General features: G+C 39.1%; 1 protein-coding gene and 1 pseudogene across 5 annotated transcripts; one reads left to right on the forward strand and one right to left on the reverse strand.

The window, feature by feature from the left end:
• Positions 1 to 2,507: 2,507 nt before the first annotated feature.
• On the forward strand, positions 2,508 to 8,445 carry LOC144019163 (complement component C7-like; annotated as a pseudogene). Its single transcript, XR_013283602.1, has 12 exons — positions 2,508 to 2,773; positions 3,383 to 3,502; positions 3,660 to 3,889; positions 4,322 to 4,398; positions 4,792 to 5,023; positions 5,833 to 6,001; positions 6,080 to 6,167; positions 6,271 to 6,403; positions 6,629 to 6,868; positions 7,506 to 7,623; positions 7,897 to 8,084; positions 8,177 to 8,445. The product of XR_013283602.1 is annotated as a complement component C7-like (transcript).
• Positions 8,446 to 8,788: 343 nt separating this feature from the next.
• Positions 8,789 to 15,913, reverse strand: rgs7bpa (regulator of G protein signaling 7 binding protein a). 4 transcript variants are annotated; one of them, XM_077522133.1, is made up of 6 exons: positions 15,683 to 15,913; positions 13,854 to 14,044; positions 11,988 to 12,118; positions 11,350 to 11,494; positions 11,002 to 11,072; positions 8,789 to 9,975 (listed from the first exon to the last, which is right to left on the reverse strand). In XM_077522133.1, the coding sequence occupies exons 1-6, from the start codon at positions 15,830 to 15,832 to the stop codon at positions 9,884 to 9,886; spliced, it is 780 nt and encodes a 259-aa protein (XP_077378259.1). In that variant the 5' UTR covers positions 15,833 to 15,913; the 3' UTR covers positions 8,789 to 9,883. The 4 variants fall into 4 exon arrangements, with proteins under 4 accessions (XP_077378259.1, XP_077378258.1, XP_077378260.1 ...); XM_077522132.1 differs by having other exon boundaries at positions 11,988 to 12,121; positions 15,683 to 15,912; XM_077522134.1 differs by having other exon boundaries at positions 11,988 to 12,121; positions 13,854 to 14,020; positions 15,683 to 15,911.
• Positions 15,914 to 16,479: the final 566 nt, after the last annotated feature.

The following is a 16,479-nucleotide window of genomic DNA, read 5'->3' on the forward strand; positions in this document are numbered from 1 at the left end:
CCCTTGCATGACCCTAGTCATGACAGTAAACATAACCCTTGCATGACCCAAGCATGACCCTTGCATGACCCTCGTCATGACAGTAAACATAACCCTTGCATGACCCGAGTCATGACAGTAAACATAACCCTTACATGACCCTAGTCATGACAAATGCTAACAATGATGAGAATAAGAATAATGATAAACAATCACCTTGCCTTTACAATGTAAACAAAAAATGGAGCATTATTGTCTTTGTAAAAGCGTCATTGCTAATATTGGACCTCATTATATTGTTCAAGAGTGAAGTGTCACATGAGTGCTAAAAAGAATAATGCGTGTTGCACCAATGTTTTTTTTTTTTTTATTCTGGCGGCTATTCGTCACATATTTTGTTTCTTCCTTAATGGTGATGCATAACAAGGGAGCAGTGTACAAAACAAGCAATTAAATAGTGTACACAACTGTTTCTAAGTGTGTTTGGTGGCTGACGAGTTCAGCATGCTTCAAAATTGGCTCGTCAGCAAGACACTTAGGGGGAAAAAAAATCTTCATTTGTCCCCTCCCCACACATACTGACAGTGCGTGTTATTGGCTCAATTATATGCCACAGCTATTAGCCGGAAAATTTGTCATTCCTCCCCCCTACATTGCTGCCATATTCCAAATGCACCTTCCTTGCCATTTGCAGCCTGTTCCCAATTGATTTTGCTTTGATTACTCGGACATGCAAAATCTGTCACTAGCACAGATTTTGTTTATTTACGGAAACAGAATCATCTGTCTGTGTCCCAACCTGATGTGGCTTGTGACTCAGTAGCACTCGCTTCCAAGCTGACAGCATGTAATGGCTCGGAATTGCATGGGGGCCCTTCAGTGACTTTGACAGGAGCGTTGCAATGAAAATGTGAATGAAGGAAATAATACAACCATGGGAAAAGTGTTAAGTTTCAAAGTGAAGCACGGGTAATGATTTTTCTCCCTCATTTTTTTCTTTTATTTTTTATTTTTTTAAATTGAAATTCACCCTCAGTGTGTGACTGCCTCACACCACTGTCAATGATAAACCATCTTCCAGTAAAACCCCACATGTTTGTGAAAGCTCCATCTTACCATGCAGGACTATAAACAGAAAAAGATAAAATAGAAAATGTATGGATTCAATTGCATTGTGCACTTTGCACGTTTGTCTTCAATTTTGCGCATGCTGCCCTTTGGCCTGCCTTAGATTACGCAATTTGTCACAAAAAACAGAAAGTACAGTTCAGTAGCACAATTTACTGCACTAAAACGGAGAATTCGGGAAGTCACATGTCCAATATGTTTTCAGACATTTGTAATTAGGACCAATTAAATCGGTCGTTTATGGCTCTTCAGACATCAGCCAAAATAATTGACAAAATGGCTGGTGCTTACTGCTTGTTTTTTTTTTTTTATCTTTATGTGCTTCATCAATTTACAGCAGTTGCGGACCAAGCCACATTCTGCATGTTACAACAGTGTGGCTTTCATAAAAAAAAATAATAATAATAAAAAATAAAAAATAAAAGACAATAGAAAAGTTCATGTACTTGACTGGCCTGCCAGCAGTCCAGACCTGTCTCCCACTGAAAATGTGTGGTGCATTATAAAGTGCAAAATACGGAATTGGAGATCCCGAATTGCTGGTGAATTATTTCCATTCATCCAGGTCGCAATTGGACTGCTCTGCTTGCCTTAGAAGACGTTTCACCAGTCTCATCGCAGAAAGTGTCGACATTTCATGCAACAACACTTGGTTAGGACTGTCGATGAGGTGTTTGTCAACCAAAAAAAAACCTTGAGCAATTTTAAAAACGGAAGTATAACTTGTATTCATTGTGGGAATGCTGAAGCCACACTTTTTTTCCATGTAACAACTCCCACATAATACTTCTGACTTACCCTGTTCAAATTTCAACTTGCTTCAATTCACGCCTCCCGTGGTATAAATCGTCTGATTCCACATTACTTGCAGTATTCGCACAATTGAACGTTAAATATCAACTTTTCCCCATTCATTTTCAATGGGATGTGTCATTTTCCACGCCCATTTCCTTACCAGGTGTTTGATACTGTTTGTTGGCACAGTTTGTAACGAGCATTGTCCATTAACCAGTACTTCATAAGCATTCCACATGCATTCAAATCTTAGCATTCAACTTCAATCGGCGATCACCAGCACATGGCAGTAATTAAATTTATATCCTTTGAAAAAGGACATATTGTACTAAAGATTTTATTTTATTTTATTTTTTTTATTATTTTTTTTAGATATTCAATAAAATTTGCATGCGTTTTATTGTATTCATATTACTTTGTGAATATTTTATGGCATGATTACAAGAAAGTTCTGTTTTGATTCTTTTCAATTTAGATACTTTGGAAAATATATGGTTGTGTTATTTCATGAAAAGTTCTATTTTGGCCTCAACAAATAATGAACTAGTAGTTTAGCAGTGTGTACCAATACAAACGGAATGTGTGTCAGGTGTAAATTTGGTATGTTAGCAAGCGACGAAGGCTAAAAATTGTTGGGTTGTTTATAAATTCATTTATTTTTACCTTAATATTACTGAATTTATATTTTTAAAATATAATATATTTTCTTTGCCTCGTGTGACACTGCAGACCAGAAGTCGGATGATACTAGTGTATGCACAGTTTGGAGGGGACCCATGTCTTGGTGCTAGAACCGAGACCAGGACCTGTGTGACGACGCAGGAATGCCCTCTAGCGGATGGATGTGGAAATAGGTTTCGCTGTCGATCAGGTTAGAAATTGTCACGTCTTATGGGAAAATAAATTAAGATGGCTCAACATTTGCTTTGCTGCTCTGTGTTTTGTTAAGATTTTTGCTCTGATCCTTTTCTGATGAAAATTCATGCACTGTAAAGTAACCATTTAACCCCTGAATGGTATGGCCCTTCCCAAAGCTCCACGCAGACTCCCTTTAAGTACCACCCAGTTGAGATTCACGGTGCGTCAGTCCAACATATCAAATCAATTTATGTCACTCTTTAAAATTTATTTCACTCTTTTCAATAAAGGAAATGAAAGGGGGCAGAAAGAAGTAAAACTTTTTTGTCTGCCCCTAATCAACACACACAAAAAAGAATCAACACAAAAATCAATGACAGCAAGCGGTCAAGACGCTTTTGGTGTTACAATACTACCTGAACAATTCAAGTATAATTCAACTGCATGTCCTTTTGCTATATATTTTTTTGCAGTAAATATGCTTTTATACATTTTTTAAAAATACAAATAGATTGAGAAGTCTTGTACAGTATTGTGAGATCCAAAACTGTTGTGCAACTGGCTTCTTCAGAAAATCTTGCAACGTGAAAAATGTAATGAACTTCTGAATGTTTGTCTTCAGATTGATGAGCACACTGTTACCAGTGAGGAGATGTTCACCAGTGCATGGCATCATGCAAAGCAAATGTCTGCCAGAGGATTGCGCTACCGTGACCTTGATCTGACAGGTGACACATCTCAGGTATGCTGCTCCATTTTGATGGGAAAGCATATTTGATATTCGGGACTGAATTGCCTTCCCGGGGCACTCAATATGGCTCAATTTTGACAAGCCTGTGTCCTGGTGAACGTGACCCATGTTTAGTTTGTTTTTGATTTGATTTTACTCTTTCTTTTAGAACTACAAAATATTAGTTTCAGAAACTGTCACAGAGGTCGGCCAGTTTCAAGCAGCCTCTCCCCAATACATCCCCTTAACTGAGCGCTTTTGGAAGGACTTGGCCCAACTCCCTCAACTCCTACAGGAAATTTCTCGAGACTTATGGAACTCACTACTACTCGGAAGGAAAATTGGGAGACTCCAGGGAGACTTCCACCGCGGTCGATACAGTAACACAGCGGCAGATAGGTGAGGATTCTGCACATGGAACAACTTGAAATAAATTGTTTGTGTTAGATTGACCTGGCAGCGCACAGGGACTGAAATGGACAAAAAAAAAAAATCTAACATTCAAAGACAAGCTTGGAAAAGATGGCTGGAAATAAAATTTCATTTGCCACATGTCAATTAAGTTGTAAATGTAAATCAGCATTTCTGATAGTGAAAAGTGCTACTTTATTTTATTTTATTTTTTCATTTCATCATTATAATGGCTTTGCTTAAGAATTCTTGAATTTTTAAATCCCTACTATTTTTTTTTCCCCAAGAACAACTGTCGCAAGAGTATGAAAATCTTCAAACAAACGTGCTAAAATAGTTCCTAGCAAGAAGTTTAAAGTGGAGCTACTGAAATTTGAAGACGGAGACATCAAACTCATTTCTACTCTCCATACGTTTCAGCAATGAGGAACGATGATGGGTTGTCGTCCTATTGGATCGAGTCGGCACAATTATACCCAAAGATCATAAAACCAAAGGTACGTGAAAAACATTTTTAAAACAAATAAATACATGCATGAATAAAATAAAACTGAAAAGTAACAAAATACATTAAATATATGTGCGTAAATTAGACCAGAAATTGTTTACCACAAATGATCTATCTATCTATCTATCTATCTATCTGTCTGTCTGTCTGTCTGTCTATCTATCTATCTATCTATCTATCTATCTATCTATCTATCTATCTATCTATCTATCTATCTATCTATCTATCTATCTATCTATCTATCTATCTATCTATCTATCTATCTATCTATCTATCTATCTATCCATCCATCCATCCATCCATGCTTTTTTTTTATTTTTATAATGTATGTCCAGTTTTAACTTATTATTTTAGTTAAATTCCATTAATCGTCTTTGGTCAGCTGAGGCGGCTGTCAGAGCTGGTGAAGGAGGTTCCGTGCGGTGAGCTGAAGAGGTTCAACTTGGACCGGGCCTTGGAAGAGTACCTAAGCGAGAGTGACCCGTGCCACTGCCTTCCTTGTCGAAACAACGGCCTGGCCGTCATGGAGGAAGGTGTATGCAAATGTGTTTGTAAGCCCGGCACATCGGGGTTGGCCTGTGAGGACAGAAGTGGTGTCGTGAATGATGAGCCAGGTGGGTTTATTGTTTTGTTTTGTTTTTGTTTGTTTTTTTAAAATCATGTTACCATGCCACTCTTTTTGATTTAGTGACTTACAGAAATTTACAGACTAGTATACATTAAACACAGCATGATGTGTGACTTTTGTCCAAAGCGATTTTTGTTGTTGTTGATCTCTTTGAGCAAACAAAAATAAAAATAAAAATCTGGGTTTGCAGTTTATCCCAACTGCCATCAGATCACTCCATACAAGCGGAATGAATACTGTTTACTAGGGGTGTGAATTGCCTCGTACCTGACGATTCGATCCGTATCACGATTCATAGGTCACGATTCGATTCGATACCGATTAATCCCGATATGAATTTACAAGTCGATTGTTGCAATCTTTTTTTTTTTTTTACTCAATTTAGAAAATACCTTTCAGTAAACTTGTACATGTACCCTGTAAGATTTGTATGAAATTGTATTATTTATTGATCTGAGCCACTGTATTTAACAAACAAGAATTGAAATGAAATATTCAGGCTTAATGTTCCATTAATATAACAAATTTTCCATGCTTAAAGTGGGAAAGTTAGACGTTTTGTTGAATATATTTCCATCAAAAATGTATGTTAAAAAATCGATTCGGCTGCCTATTGAATCGATTCGAGAATTGCGTGCTGTAGTATCGCGATATATTGTCGAATCGATTTTTTTTAACACCCCTACTGTTTACTATCTCGTCTTTTTGGTTTTGATAGTGGTTGTTGGAAGTACTTTGAGTTTACCAAATGATGTCATTGCCTAAATTGTCGTGTTGCTGTACGGGCCCATACAGACGTGACCGATGGCAGCTGGTCCTGCTGGTCCGCCTGGTCCACGTGTCACGGTGGTCACAAGTCCCGAATCCGCTCGTGCTCCAATCCCTCTCCTCAGGGTGGTGGGCAGGCATGCACAGGAGACGGTTCTGAGACCGTGTCTGGCTGTGACTACACGGAACACTTCAAGTCGGTCACCTTCAAACTTGCAATCTTTCGTCCTTGTCCAAATGAAATAATCAAAAAATGTGCTGTTCTGTTTTTCAGAATGTCTGAGCCTCAATGCTTTGAACCAACGGCCCCAGTAAGACCAAAATGTGGGACTCCGCCTGCACTCATCAATGGCTACATTCTGGTAACTCATTCAGTGAACGCGCACCTATTTTTAGTTCCCTATTCACAAATTCACATCGTCACACTCTAAAATGTTTAATTGAATTCTTACTGCTTGCTGACAGGAACCAAAAGAAGTCTATCTGGTCGGAAATAAGGTTGAATACAAGTGCACCAGCGTGTACGGCCTCCATGGACAAAACATCTTGGAATGTACCGCCAATCAAACGTGGTCGGCTGAGCCTGGATTGTGCGACTGTGAGCCTGTAGCACATCGAAAAATTTTCTTCTTCATGTGTGTTCTTCTTCACTTCTTATCAACGTGCTAATTGTGCAGATTAGTAAACTTTATTCTGTGCACTGGAACACACCACAGTTTACAGTAATCGGATGGGTGGACCATTCCAGCTACAAGCGCATAAACATATTTTTGCATGCCATTGTTGTTTGATGATTTGTCATGTTTAACCCTTATCGTTCCAGTGCCAGAGTGCAAGTTGTGGTCCCTCGCTCCCGACATCGTCGTTAGCCCGTTAAAGTCATCCTATGAGATTGGAGAGATGGTGACTCTGTCCTGCCCCTTGTGGGTCAATCTAAGATTGTTTGTGATGCCAAACTGCAGTTCTCTCCAGACCCTGAAGATTTTGAATGCAAACAGAGTAAATTTAGTCATTCATTTAAATGCCACTCATATTTGCTGTGTTCGGAAAGCTCATATATTAAGTAGTGTTGTTCCGATACCGATACTGGTATCGGCAGAGGTGCCGATACTGCATTAAAACAGTGGTATCGATATTGGTGACTACTCACAAGTAACATGCCGATACCATTAATTCCAACGCTAATATAGGATTTTGGATGCAGCATCTTGTGTCTTGCTGGTGCACAACATTCACTGGTATGTGACATGTTCACTGCATGCTGATCTAAGATATCCTATTGGCCCTTGAATGCTCTGAACCAATGGCAGGACAGCTTTTTCATGTTGAGGAAAAAAAAACTTAAGTATCGGTATGGTATCGGTATCGGCCGATACTGCAAAGCTGGGTATCGGTATCGGGAGCCAAAAAACGGTATCGGAACAACACTAATATTAAGTTAAATGACAAATACAAATACAAAGGACATTCTCGCTATAATTACAGTTACTTTAAGTTAGTTTTATAAATGCAAAATGTCTTTGAATTAGCTATGTTTTTAAAACACTTTTTTCATTAACAATTTTTTTTTCAGTTTTAGTTTGAATTATTTTGTTACTTTTTCATTAACTATAATTGTTATGGAGTGATTTCGAACACATTAGATTGTGTACCTGTTGCTTTGCTAGTGAGACTATATTCGTTTTCTTTGTGATTTACAGTCATTATACAGCAGCAGCAGCAGCAGCAGCAGCATCGTTTAACTCGCTCGACACCCTGTGAACCATGGGAGAAGCTGTCTGGAGGACAGTGTGTTTGTAAGATGCCATTTGAATGCAGGTAGGATCATTGTGACAATGTGAGTATTGTGATAATGGTTGTATTAGATTGGTAATGGTAGGAATAATAGTCATATTAGCATTGGTTGTTGTAGTAGGATATGTAGTAAAAGTGGTAGTGGGAGTTTCAGTACTACTGGTTGTTGACCGCTACTTTTCTTCTTCTTCTTCTTCTTCTTCTTCTTCTTCTTCTTCTTCTTCTTCTTCTTCTTCTTCTTCTTCTTCTTCTTCTTCGTATGTAATTTAATTCTTTTACTTGAATTACTGTCCCCAGGTCTTCTTTGGAAGTGTGTGCCACTGATATTGCTGGTGGTAAGTCGGTCGTTATCAGTGTGTGCAAACTCCACGCACTGCGTTGCATCCACGTCAACTACAAGTTAGCAGCAGACAGCGCCTGCAAGTGGCCGCAGCGCAACACTACGTCAGGCTGCAGAGACTGTCAGATGTGGGAAACGTGTGATGGTGAGTGAGGACCTAAAAATATGTTCTTAAATGAAAAAGAAAAAAAAACACAAATAAACAAATTGTCATGATATTTATATACTGTCTTGTAGAGCACACTGGCGAGTGTCGTTGTAAGGACCATTCCGAGTGCTTCACCCCTGGGTTTGAAATTTGTGTCCGCGCCGGGAAAGATGTCGCTGCTAGGGGAAGCATGAGTGAATGTGAGGCAGGGCTGAGACGCTGCAAAGGAGAAAAAGTGTCTGTTGTGGATATCATGCCCTGTGACTCTTGAAGGAGGCATTAAAAAATAAAAATTAATAAAACATTGTAACCCTCTTAATCGATAATTGAATTACATGCATCAAAATTAAAGCAAATAAAAGCAACACATGCACAATGTATTTATTGCGCTATAAATGTGTGTCTATATAACAAATACATGTACAGTTTATGTGGATGTTCAGTCATAATAAGTCTCAAACGACTCCCATGTTACTGTGGCAAAAATCAAGTGAGTTCAGGGGGGGAAACGGGGGGTTGTTGTCACATGGGTAAGTTGTCACATTGCAATTATCTTCATCATAGGGCGCAATTAAAAGTGCAATGCTAGTTCTCTTCTCAGACAGGACACAAGGGTTGTTGCTGTCTGAGAAGAGAATTCTGAGCAGCGATAAGCATAAATTATTTAAATGCACAACCCAAAATTAAAAAGTTAACTTTATATATTTATCAACAAGCGTCTTCCAGATAAATTCCGAGCAAATGATATATGTGAACTTGTTAGAGGTGAGGCATCTTGTCATGCATACCTCAGGCGTTCTTCAGCTTAAACGCTAAAATTACATTTGAGCTATCATTAGCCAACGTGGTATTTTGGAGCAACATGTCTCAGTCATTTTGGGATTAGTTGTCACATGTGACGTATCGCTGCCAGCGGGCGGAAACCTGCGTCTCAATTTGGTAAATTCCATATTTAGGCCTATTTGTAATCCATCGAATCACTGTTTTTTACAATAAAACAATTTGACTTGACTGCGCTGTTTCAAACATTTTTAGTGGTGGTTTGACTCCACCCAGTAGAGGTTCAAGGAAAAATAAACCAAATCGACACTTCCTTTCCATAACAAAAGTTTAATTAAGAATGTAAAATGATCTACATCATCCTCATGCACCACCGACCTGTACCTCCAAAGGGCCCTAGACACTAACAACAACCATCGCCCACAAGGTGGCGCCATGCTGACCAACAACCAATAACAGGCCAACTTATTCTGAGAGGAACAATAATAAGTGTATGTACAAGACCATAATATGTAGTGCGTGTTTGTTTGCATGTGTGCAAAGAATTTCTCGCTATTTCCATTGTATCAAAGAGTATATTGCACTTCGAAGTTGTAAAGTTAAGATATAGATTTATCTTTCATGGAAGACTAAATTAAGAAGAGGGTGGAGAAGAAACAAGAAACTACTGGACTGGACTACACATCAAAATGACTTCCTTGCCATCCTTCAACATCCAGGTGGCATTTATTCAACAAGTCGTTTTGGACAAAACAGACATTTACATCCCTAAAAAAATTTTTTTTCCATTTGCGCATGGATATAATTTTCTGTTTTATGTTAAACAGCAGACAACCAGCTCCATTGACCCAAACCATGAGAATGTGTTGCTATTTATTTTCTGGAGAACAAAACAAAAATCCAAAAATGGGTAATCTTGCTATTTTTGTGTTTGTTTTGTTTGTTTGAAAATGGCAGTAGTGGAGTAGTGGAGGACAGAACAGGGCAATGTTGTCTCTTGTTGTTTCGTTGATACCTCAGCTGGTTACCAAGCAACAGAGGCCGAAGAAGCGTCTCTTCCTCTGTCGGACCATCGGGTAGGGAGACAAGTTCAGCAAACTGCTGTCGTCTAGAAGCCACGAGAACACAGGGAACGTATCAGAAGCTAACTTTCATTTAATTCCCCATCGTTTCTGATACAGTTTATACAGTAACCTCCCTCTATCGCCAGGGTTACGATCCAGACCATCCATATGATAAATGAAATCTGCGATAAAGAAATACCCTAATTAAGTACTCACTATTTGTAGCATTTATGTAGCACTTATTTTGTAAGGTTTTTAAACACACTCCAGAATAATAATGTACAGTAAACAAGTACTTTGTCCCGTTTTTCTTCCTCTCAACTATTAACTTTAATTTAACATCTCACAAGACACATCATGACTGAAGACATACATTATAAAGTTAACCTCCAGTTGATTTCTGTAGGCATAAAATGCAGGATGGGAGAGCAGTGAGACATTCACAAATCTCTTTCTAATCTCTTCATCAAAAATGAAGCTGTTTGAAATACTTCCTGAAATACCCTTCTCTCAACCTTACAGTGTGCCACCATCTCGTAGCCGAAAGTCGAATTACACCAAAATAAGCAAAATGGAGTCATAAATCGCCAAAAACAAACAAACAAACAAAAACAAGTGTTTTTTTTGCATCTCATCTTCCAACCAACCAATTTTCCATACTCGCCCATCGTCTGCTGCTGTTGCTGGCCTATAAAGCTGTAAGGAGCATTGAAATGTCCATCCAACAACGTGACACTGTATTCACATGTCTGCACTCGTGCCAAACTATATGCAAATTAGACGGTTGTGGATGAGAACAGTGATTAGCCTCTCTAGCTTCTGCTAGACTGATTGCTGCTAGTCTTCTCCAACAGAGCGTTATAGTCCGACGATGATGGAGGGGCGGATTGAAAGTCCCTTAACAGGGAATACAAGATGAAACTGACAAGTTTCTTGAAGATAAACTCCCACTAATTACATCAACTGCAATCATGATTTATTTTCTGTGCATCAAAATATGTCTTTACCTGAAACTAAAACGTCATTATTTGAGGTTATAGTTGATGACTAAAAATCAAGTCCTGACCCACCTTGGTTCTTGAGTGGTAAAGGCATTGTCTCCCTGAGTTTACTGAGAAGGTTCTTCATTTCCCTCATGTCCCTGCAATGCATCAAAATAAAAAAGAAAGTAGGCATTGTCCTTTTCATGTTGCATATAAAGTGTGTCTATTTTGGCAAAAACAAAACAATCTGTAGCCTACTAAATCTTTCAATCTTTTATTTCAGATCTTATTGTAAATTGTGTGCACATTAGTCACATTGTATACTGAAATTATTGGTGGTGACATTACTTCTGATATCAAATTCAATTTGTTGCTAAAAATAAATATAATAATGACATTTATGGGCAATACATAGGTAATAAAACAATGACCTACTTTTCAATGTTTTCTATGTCGGTGGCCACCAGCCATGTGAGCGGAGGGCCGTCGGTGGGCGAGGACGAGGTGTCCTCAAGGATGGGGACGTCCGAGCTCTCCTCGGCCTTCCTGTCCACTGAGGGGAGGCTACAGGGATCTTTGCCTGGCACCCCAGAGGAAGACATGTTAGGGCAGGGCTGTCAAACTCGTTGCAATTCAGGGGCTTTTATCACCCAAATTTGATCGCAAGTGGGTCGGACCAGTATGTCAAACAAATGCAAATAAAAAAAATATTATTTTTTTCTCCAAATAATTATGTCCATTTTGGAAATATTCACATTTATTATTATTTTATTGTAATCTGAAATTTCTAACATAAATGAGAAAAAAAATGTTTTGCATCAAATACTGAACAGCCAAACTTCCGAATGTCAGTTAAGTGGTTGTAAGTGCGCCCACCAGTGGACAAAATTAGAAACAACAGTTCATTTTAATGGAAAATTGCAGTTTGTGTTCTGTCCTGATGGGTCATATGTTTAACACCCCTATGTTAGTGCTCCCTGTGAATCCTGATTTATTTTTTTTGGTACAAAATTCGGTTTCCACTAGCACGTACCCAAAGTCAATGTAGAGTAAGCGTCAGCGTGCGTGTTTACCTTTCCTGTGGAGCTGCAGTGAGCCCAGCAAGCAGAAAGACTTGAGCATCTCGGTGATGTACATCTCCAAACAGCACTGCAGCTGAATGAAGAGCCTGCAGATCTCTGGGTGAATTTCGCCATCCTCTGGCCTGCTGCACATAACAAAGAGATCAGCGACCCATTTAAAGGGGCCTTTCATAAAAGTTGACTTTTTATTGTTTGTATGCAATTAGTTGGTTCTCAGGAGGGCTCGTCCGCCAATTAAATGTGAAAGCATGCACCTATTTCAATTGTTACAAATAATTATCTACTGGTATTTCTGCACTGCTAAATTGGCAGTGTTAATTTAACATCTACAGAGTTAAATTCAACACTTCAAAAGTGTTTATACTGGTCCATACGAATTTTAGTGTTAACTTCTTTTTTTTTAAAACTGAGATGGAGTAAATACAAGCCTGATGATAAGTGTTGATTTTACACTGCACTAGTGTTAATATGTCACAGCATCTAGTGTTGAAATTTTTTTTAACACTCAAACCCAGTTGCTTTCATTAACACTCAAAATGTTAATATCAACTATAGAATGTGTTAAATTAACACAGCCAGAGTTGAAAATACCAAACTTTAAAACTCCAGTTTTTGCCTTGCAGACTGAAAATGACTTCATCGGCTCATCTGTTTGACTGCCATTACATCTTTGTAGAGTTAATCTATAATCCTTTGGGTATTTAGAAAAATGTCCCCCCCCAAAAAAACAAAAAACAAAAACAACAAACAAAGAAAAAAAACGAAGGAAAGCAAAGCTCTTCAGTTAAATGTAAAATGACATAAATTTGACAAATAAACAGCAGAGTTGCTCCTTCATTTTTGCTTGATGATATTGTCCATCTTGAAGTTTGCTTAGCTTCCCGAGGTAAGTAATGAAATGCGCTGACATAAAAAGCCCATCAAGTGTGATTTATTTACCCGCTGCTCCCTCATCACCGGCTTTTATGACACTCTGCAGCATTTGCACATGCTTCAATCTACAGCAGGTGATAACTGAGCGAGCACTAAATCACCCGCCGGAGAGTGAAAGCACTGAGTGGCACTTGCCGCGCACGACCGTGTGTTCTCATGAACTGGAAATTGTGCAAATAAATGAAGTTGAAAAATTTGTTTTGGGCTTTTTTCAGTTCACTCCTCAAACAAATACCACCCTCCAATAAATATGCTGTAACAGTCACATTTTTAAAGTCACATTTTACCCCCATCAAAAAAAAAAAAAAAAAAAGTGCTCGCCGTACCTTCATATTTATTCTACCATCTTTGGGAATGCGTCTTATGATTTTGTGACAAAAGGTAGCCGCAATTTTAGACATGAAAAAACAGGTCTAAGTCGAGGTGCAGGTGTTGTAATGCGATGTTGGTATATCTGATAAGGTGCAGCCAGAGGTCAGAGTCAGAAGTCATGAAAACGTGACTGTGATTTGTGTACGAAACATTAAAATCCTTCTTAGTTTCGTTGAAATTAGATAATTTCTTCTCTAATGGAGATGAACAGGTGCAAGTGCTGCTAATTGGTATGAATGATGTAATTACAACTTTGAAGGGGAACCATTTTTATAATGTTGGGGTCATCCCTGATCTAGACAATATGAATCAAGCAGAAAAATCCAGCAGCTTTTATCCATCACAGGGGCGGCCATTTTGCCACTTGCTGTCTACTGAAAATGACATCACAGTTGCTCCAGGTTCAGGTAGCAACCAATCACAGCTCTCCTGTTTTCTGAAACTGAGATGTGATTGGGTGTTACCTGAGCTCTGAACAACTGTGAAACAACATTATTATTGAGAAAAAAACTTTCTTTTGGTAGTGAGGGGAAAAAAAATGATGAGTCTCACCCTGCTATCAAGGTGAGACTGTGATGTGCTGCCCTGGCCATCTCGCAGCCTTTGGTTCGAGTCCTCAGCATGTCGGCGCGCAGGTTGGGACAGTCGACGGTGATCTCGCCGATGGAGATGACCAGCTCGCGGTACAGCGCCACCAGCGTGTTGAACTCTTGCACAATCTGTGTTTGCAACCACAAACAGCACTTCACGGAAAGTCACTAACATGTTCATTTGCACATGCATAACCTAATGATCCAATGCAAGAGTTGTAATAACAGGTCTGGCTTTAAAAATAAAGTCATTTTCAGTGTTAAAGTCCAAATGTATGGTTGTAGACCGCACCGGTGTGGCATCTTGATTTTCTCATGATTTTCAAAGCCACTCTAGTGGATGAGGCCAATAATGCAGCAGCTCCACACTGTGGGGAAATGAGCACATTGCACTTAAACATGGGCCCCAAAATACGGATTTGTTTTGTGCATAATACAACGAATAATGAAAAATAAACAAAACAAAATTCTTTACAGAAAATAATAATGTTTTTATGCTGCTGCATAAATAAACAGAATAAAAAAAAAAATACAATTAATTGAACAACCAAAGCAGCTAGACCATTTCTATTTAAAAAAATAAATAAATAAAATAAATATAAATCATTCAATAAATAAAATTATCTTATGTATACTAATAGTAATCATAATGAAATATAAAATAAAAGACAAAAATGACCATAGAAAGCAGCCCTACTTAATAAATAAACACAATTATACAATAATAATTAGGAACTTTCAATACCGCTTTTTCCAGTATGAGTACTCAACTATTCAGTAATCACCAATACCGATACCTACTAGTATTTTTGATACATAAAATTCATCCCTCACCCACCCCCCAAAAATGTCAGATCTTTTTAAAGAGCGACATCCCAGTATAGCATTTTTCCTTAAATTTGCATGAAATTAATAGCAATTTTCTGTTCTTCTAATTTTGAGTTTCTAGCTTCTGATCGTTAAACGGCCACAAGAGGGCGCCCAATACTAGTATCAGCCGTAGTCGTGGGTACCGATACCGCGAAATAAGGCCTGGTATCGGCCGATACAATACTGGTGTGGTACTGCTTAAATAATAATAATAATAAAAATAATAATAATAATAAATAAATAAATAAATAAATAAATAAATAAATAAATAAATAATAATAATAATAATAATAATAATAATAATAATAATAATAATTATTATTATTATTATTATTATTATTATTATTGTTATTATTATTATTATTCCAACATTTACAATAAAACATTTAAATAAACGCGATCAGACACGTAGAGAGAAAAAAAAAACTGTAAAAGAACCTGAAAAAAGGGTTTCATCAAAACAGCTCAGAGGTTGCTTTAATGACTATGTTGATGATCGATTGTGCTATGTTGACTTTGCACCACCTCTGAGAACCCCCCAGGAAAAAAAAAAAGAAAAGAAAAAAAAAAACAGCTCCACTTGCCTCTGCATATAGTGTTCATTGCATGCAGCCTTACATGGCGTTCACTTGACAATTGCTTCACATATGTCTCTGCATCACATCATCATCATCATCATCATCATCATCATCATGAGAGCAGCGGACACTCATTCATACAGTTTTGCAGAGCGACCCTCCCTCCCCTATCCCCCCAAACCCCAGCACTGCAGCACCCCACTGCCATAAATGCACGTTGTACTTCAGTACGTCACGCATGCTGCAATTTGTCGTCATACGTGTCAGGTGCGTTGAGCGTGCAGGATGTACAAATTGGACAGAGAGCGCCGGTGCACGGGATAGACGCGCGTCCGCCACCTACCATCCTGCATTCGGCCACGGCGCGCTGGGCTCTGCGGCTACTCTCCGTGCTCTCCCGCCGCTGGGGGTCTCGGTAGAGGGGCTTGCCGATCTGGAAGATGGTCCCGGCCGATCTGGGGCGGTTTTTGCGCCCATTCGATGCAGAACTCATGCATACACACCCACTAATAAAACCGTCCTGATACGGAACGATCGCTCCCGTCTGCTGCGCCCCCGCCCCCCCTCCCCCCTCTCTCCACCTCTTCCTCTTCTCAACTCTTCACCGTCCTCCCTCCACACTCTTGAGTCGAACCTGGCGTATGGCTGTGAGTCTGTTGTCCCCTCACACGCCAACCATCGCACCACCTCCCTCGAGTGGGGGCAGATGTGCTCCCAGATGAGAACGGACGATGATGCGCTCCTCTTCTCCGCATCAAGTCACCTTCACTCATATGCGGGCTCCTCGCTTCATCTCCTCCTCACGCATCATCCGGTACAACGCGTCCATTTCTTGTGCTTTGCACCGAGCAATACTGGCAGAGGCGGCCGATAAGCATCTGCTGCCTCTTCGCAGCATTGGAGGCTGCAAACGTCACCGCCTCACAATTATTATTTTTTTTGGGTTGCACTCTGGCGTGCAAATCTGCACATTCATTCACAAATCTCCCCCCTCCCTCCTCGGTGGTTCCTCATCTTGTAACCTTGGCAGAGCATTTTGTATACTGCTGCACAGTAAATTCTGTAGTGTAAATTTGAGTCTATTCGAGTTTTATTAATTTGGAGTCTATTTAGGGACCAAATAGACTCAGTTTTAGAGTA

Source organism: Festucalex cinctus, chromosome 5 (assembly GCF_051991245.1).
Source record: "Festucalex cinctus isolate MCC-2025b chromosome 5, RoL_Fcin_1.0, whole genome shotgun sequence".
Classification (NCBI taxonomy): domain Eukaryota; kingdom Metazoa; phylum Chordata; class Actinopteri; order Syngnathiformes; family Syngnathidae; genus Festucalex; species Festucalex cinctus.

What these genes read in the sequence shown, in the direction of transcription:
- rgs7bpa (XM_077522132.1), bottom strand. Translation starts at nt 15,832, where the DNA reads ATGAGTTCTGCATCGAATGGGCGCAAAAACCGCCCCAGATCGGCCGGG. An exon ending in AGTCTCACCTTGATAGCAGG is followed by an intron (nt 12,122 to 13,853) that starts GTGAGACTCATC and finishes TGTTATGTGCAG; the next exon opens with CAGGCCAGAGGATGGCGAAA. An exon ending in GACATAGAAAACATTGAAAA is followed by an intron (nt 11,073 to 11,349) that starts GTAGGTCATTGT and finishes GATGCATTGCAG; the next exon opens with GGACATGAGGGAAATGAAGA.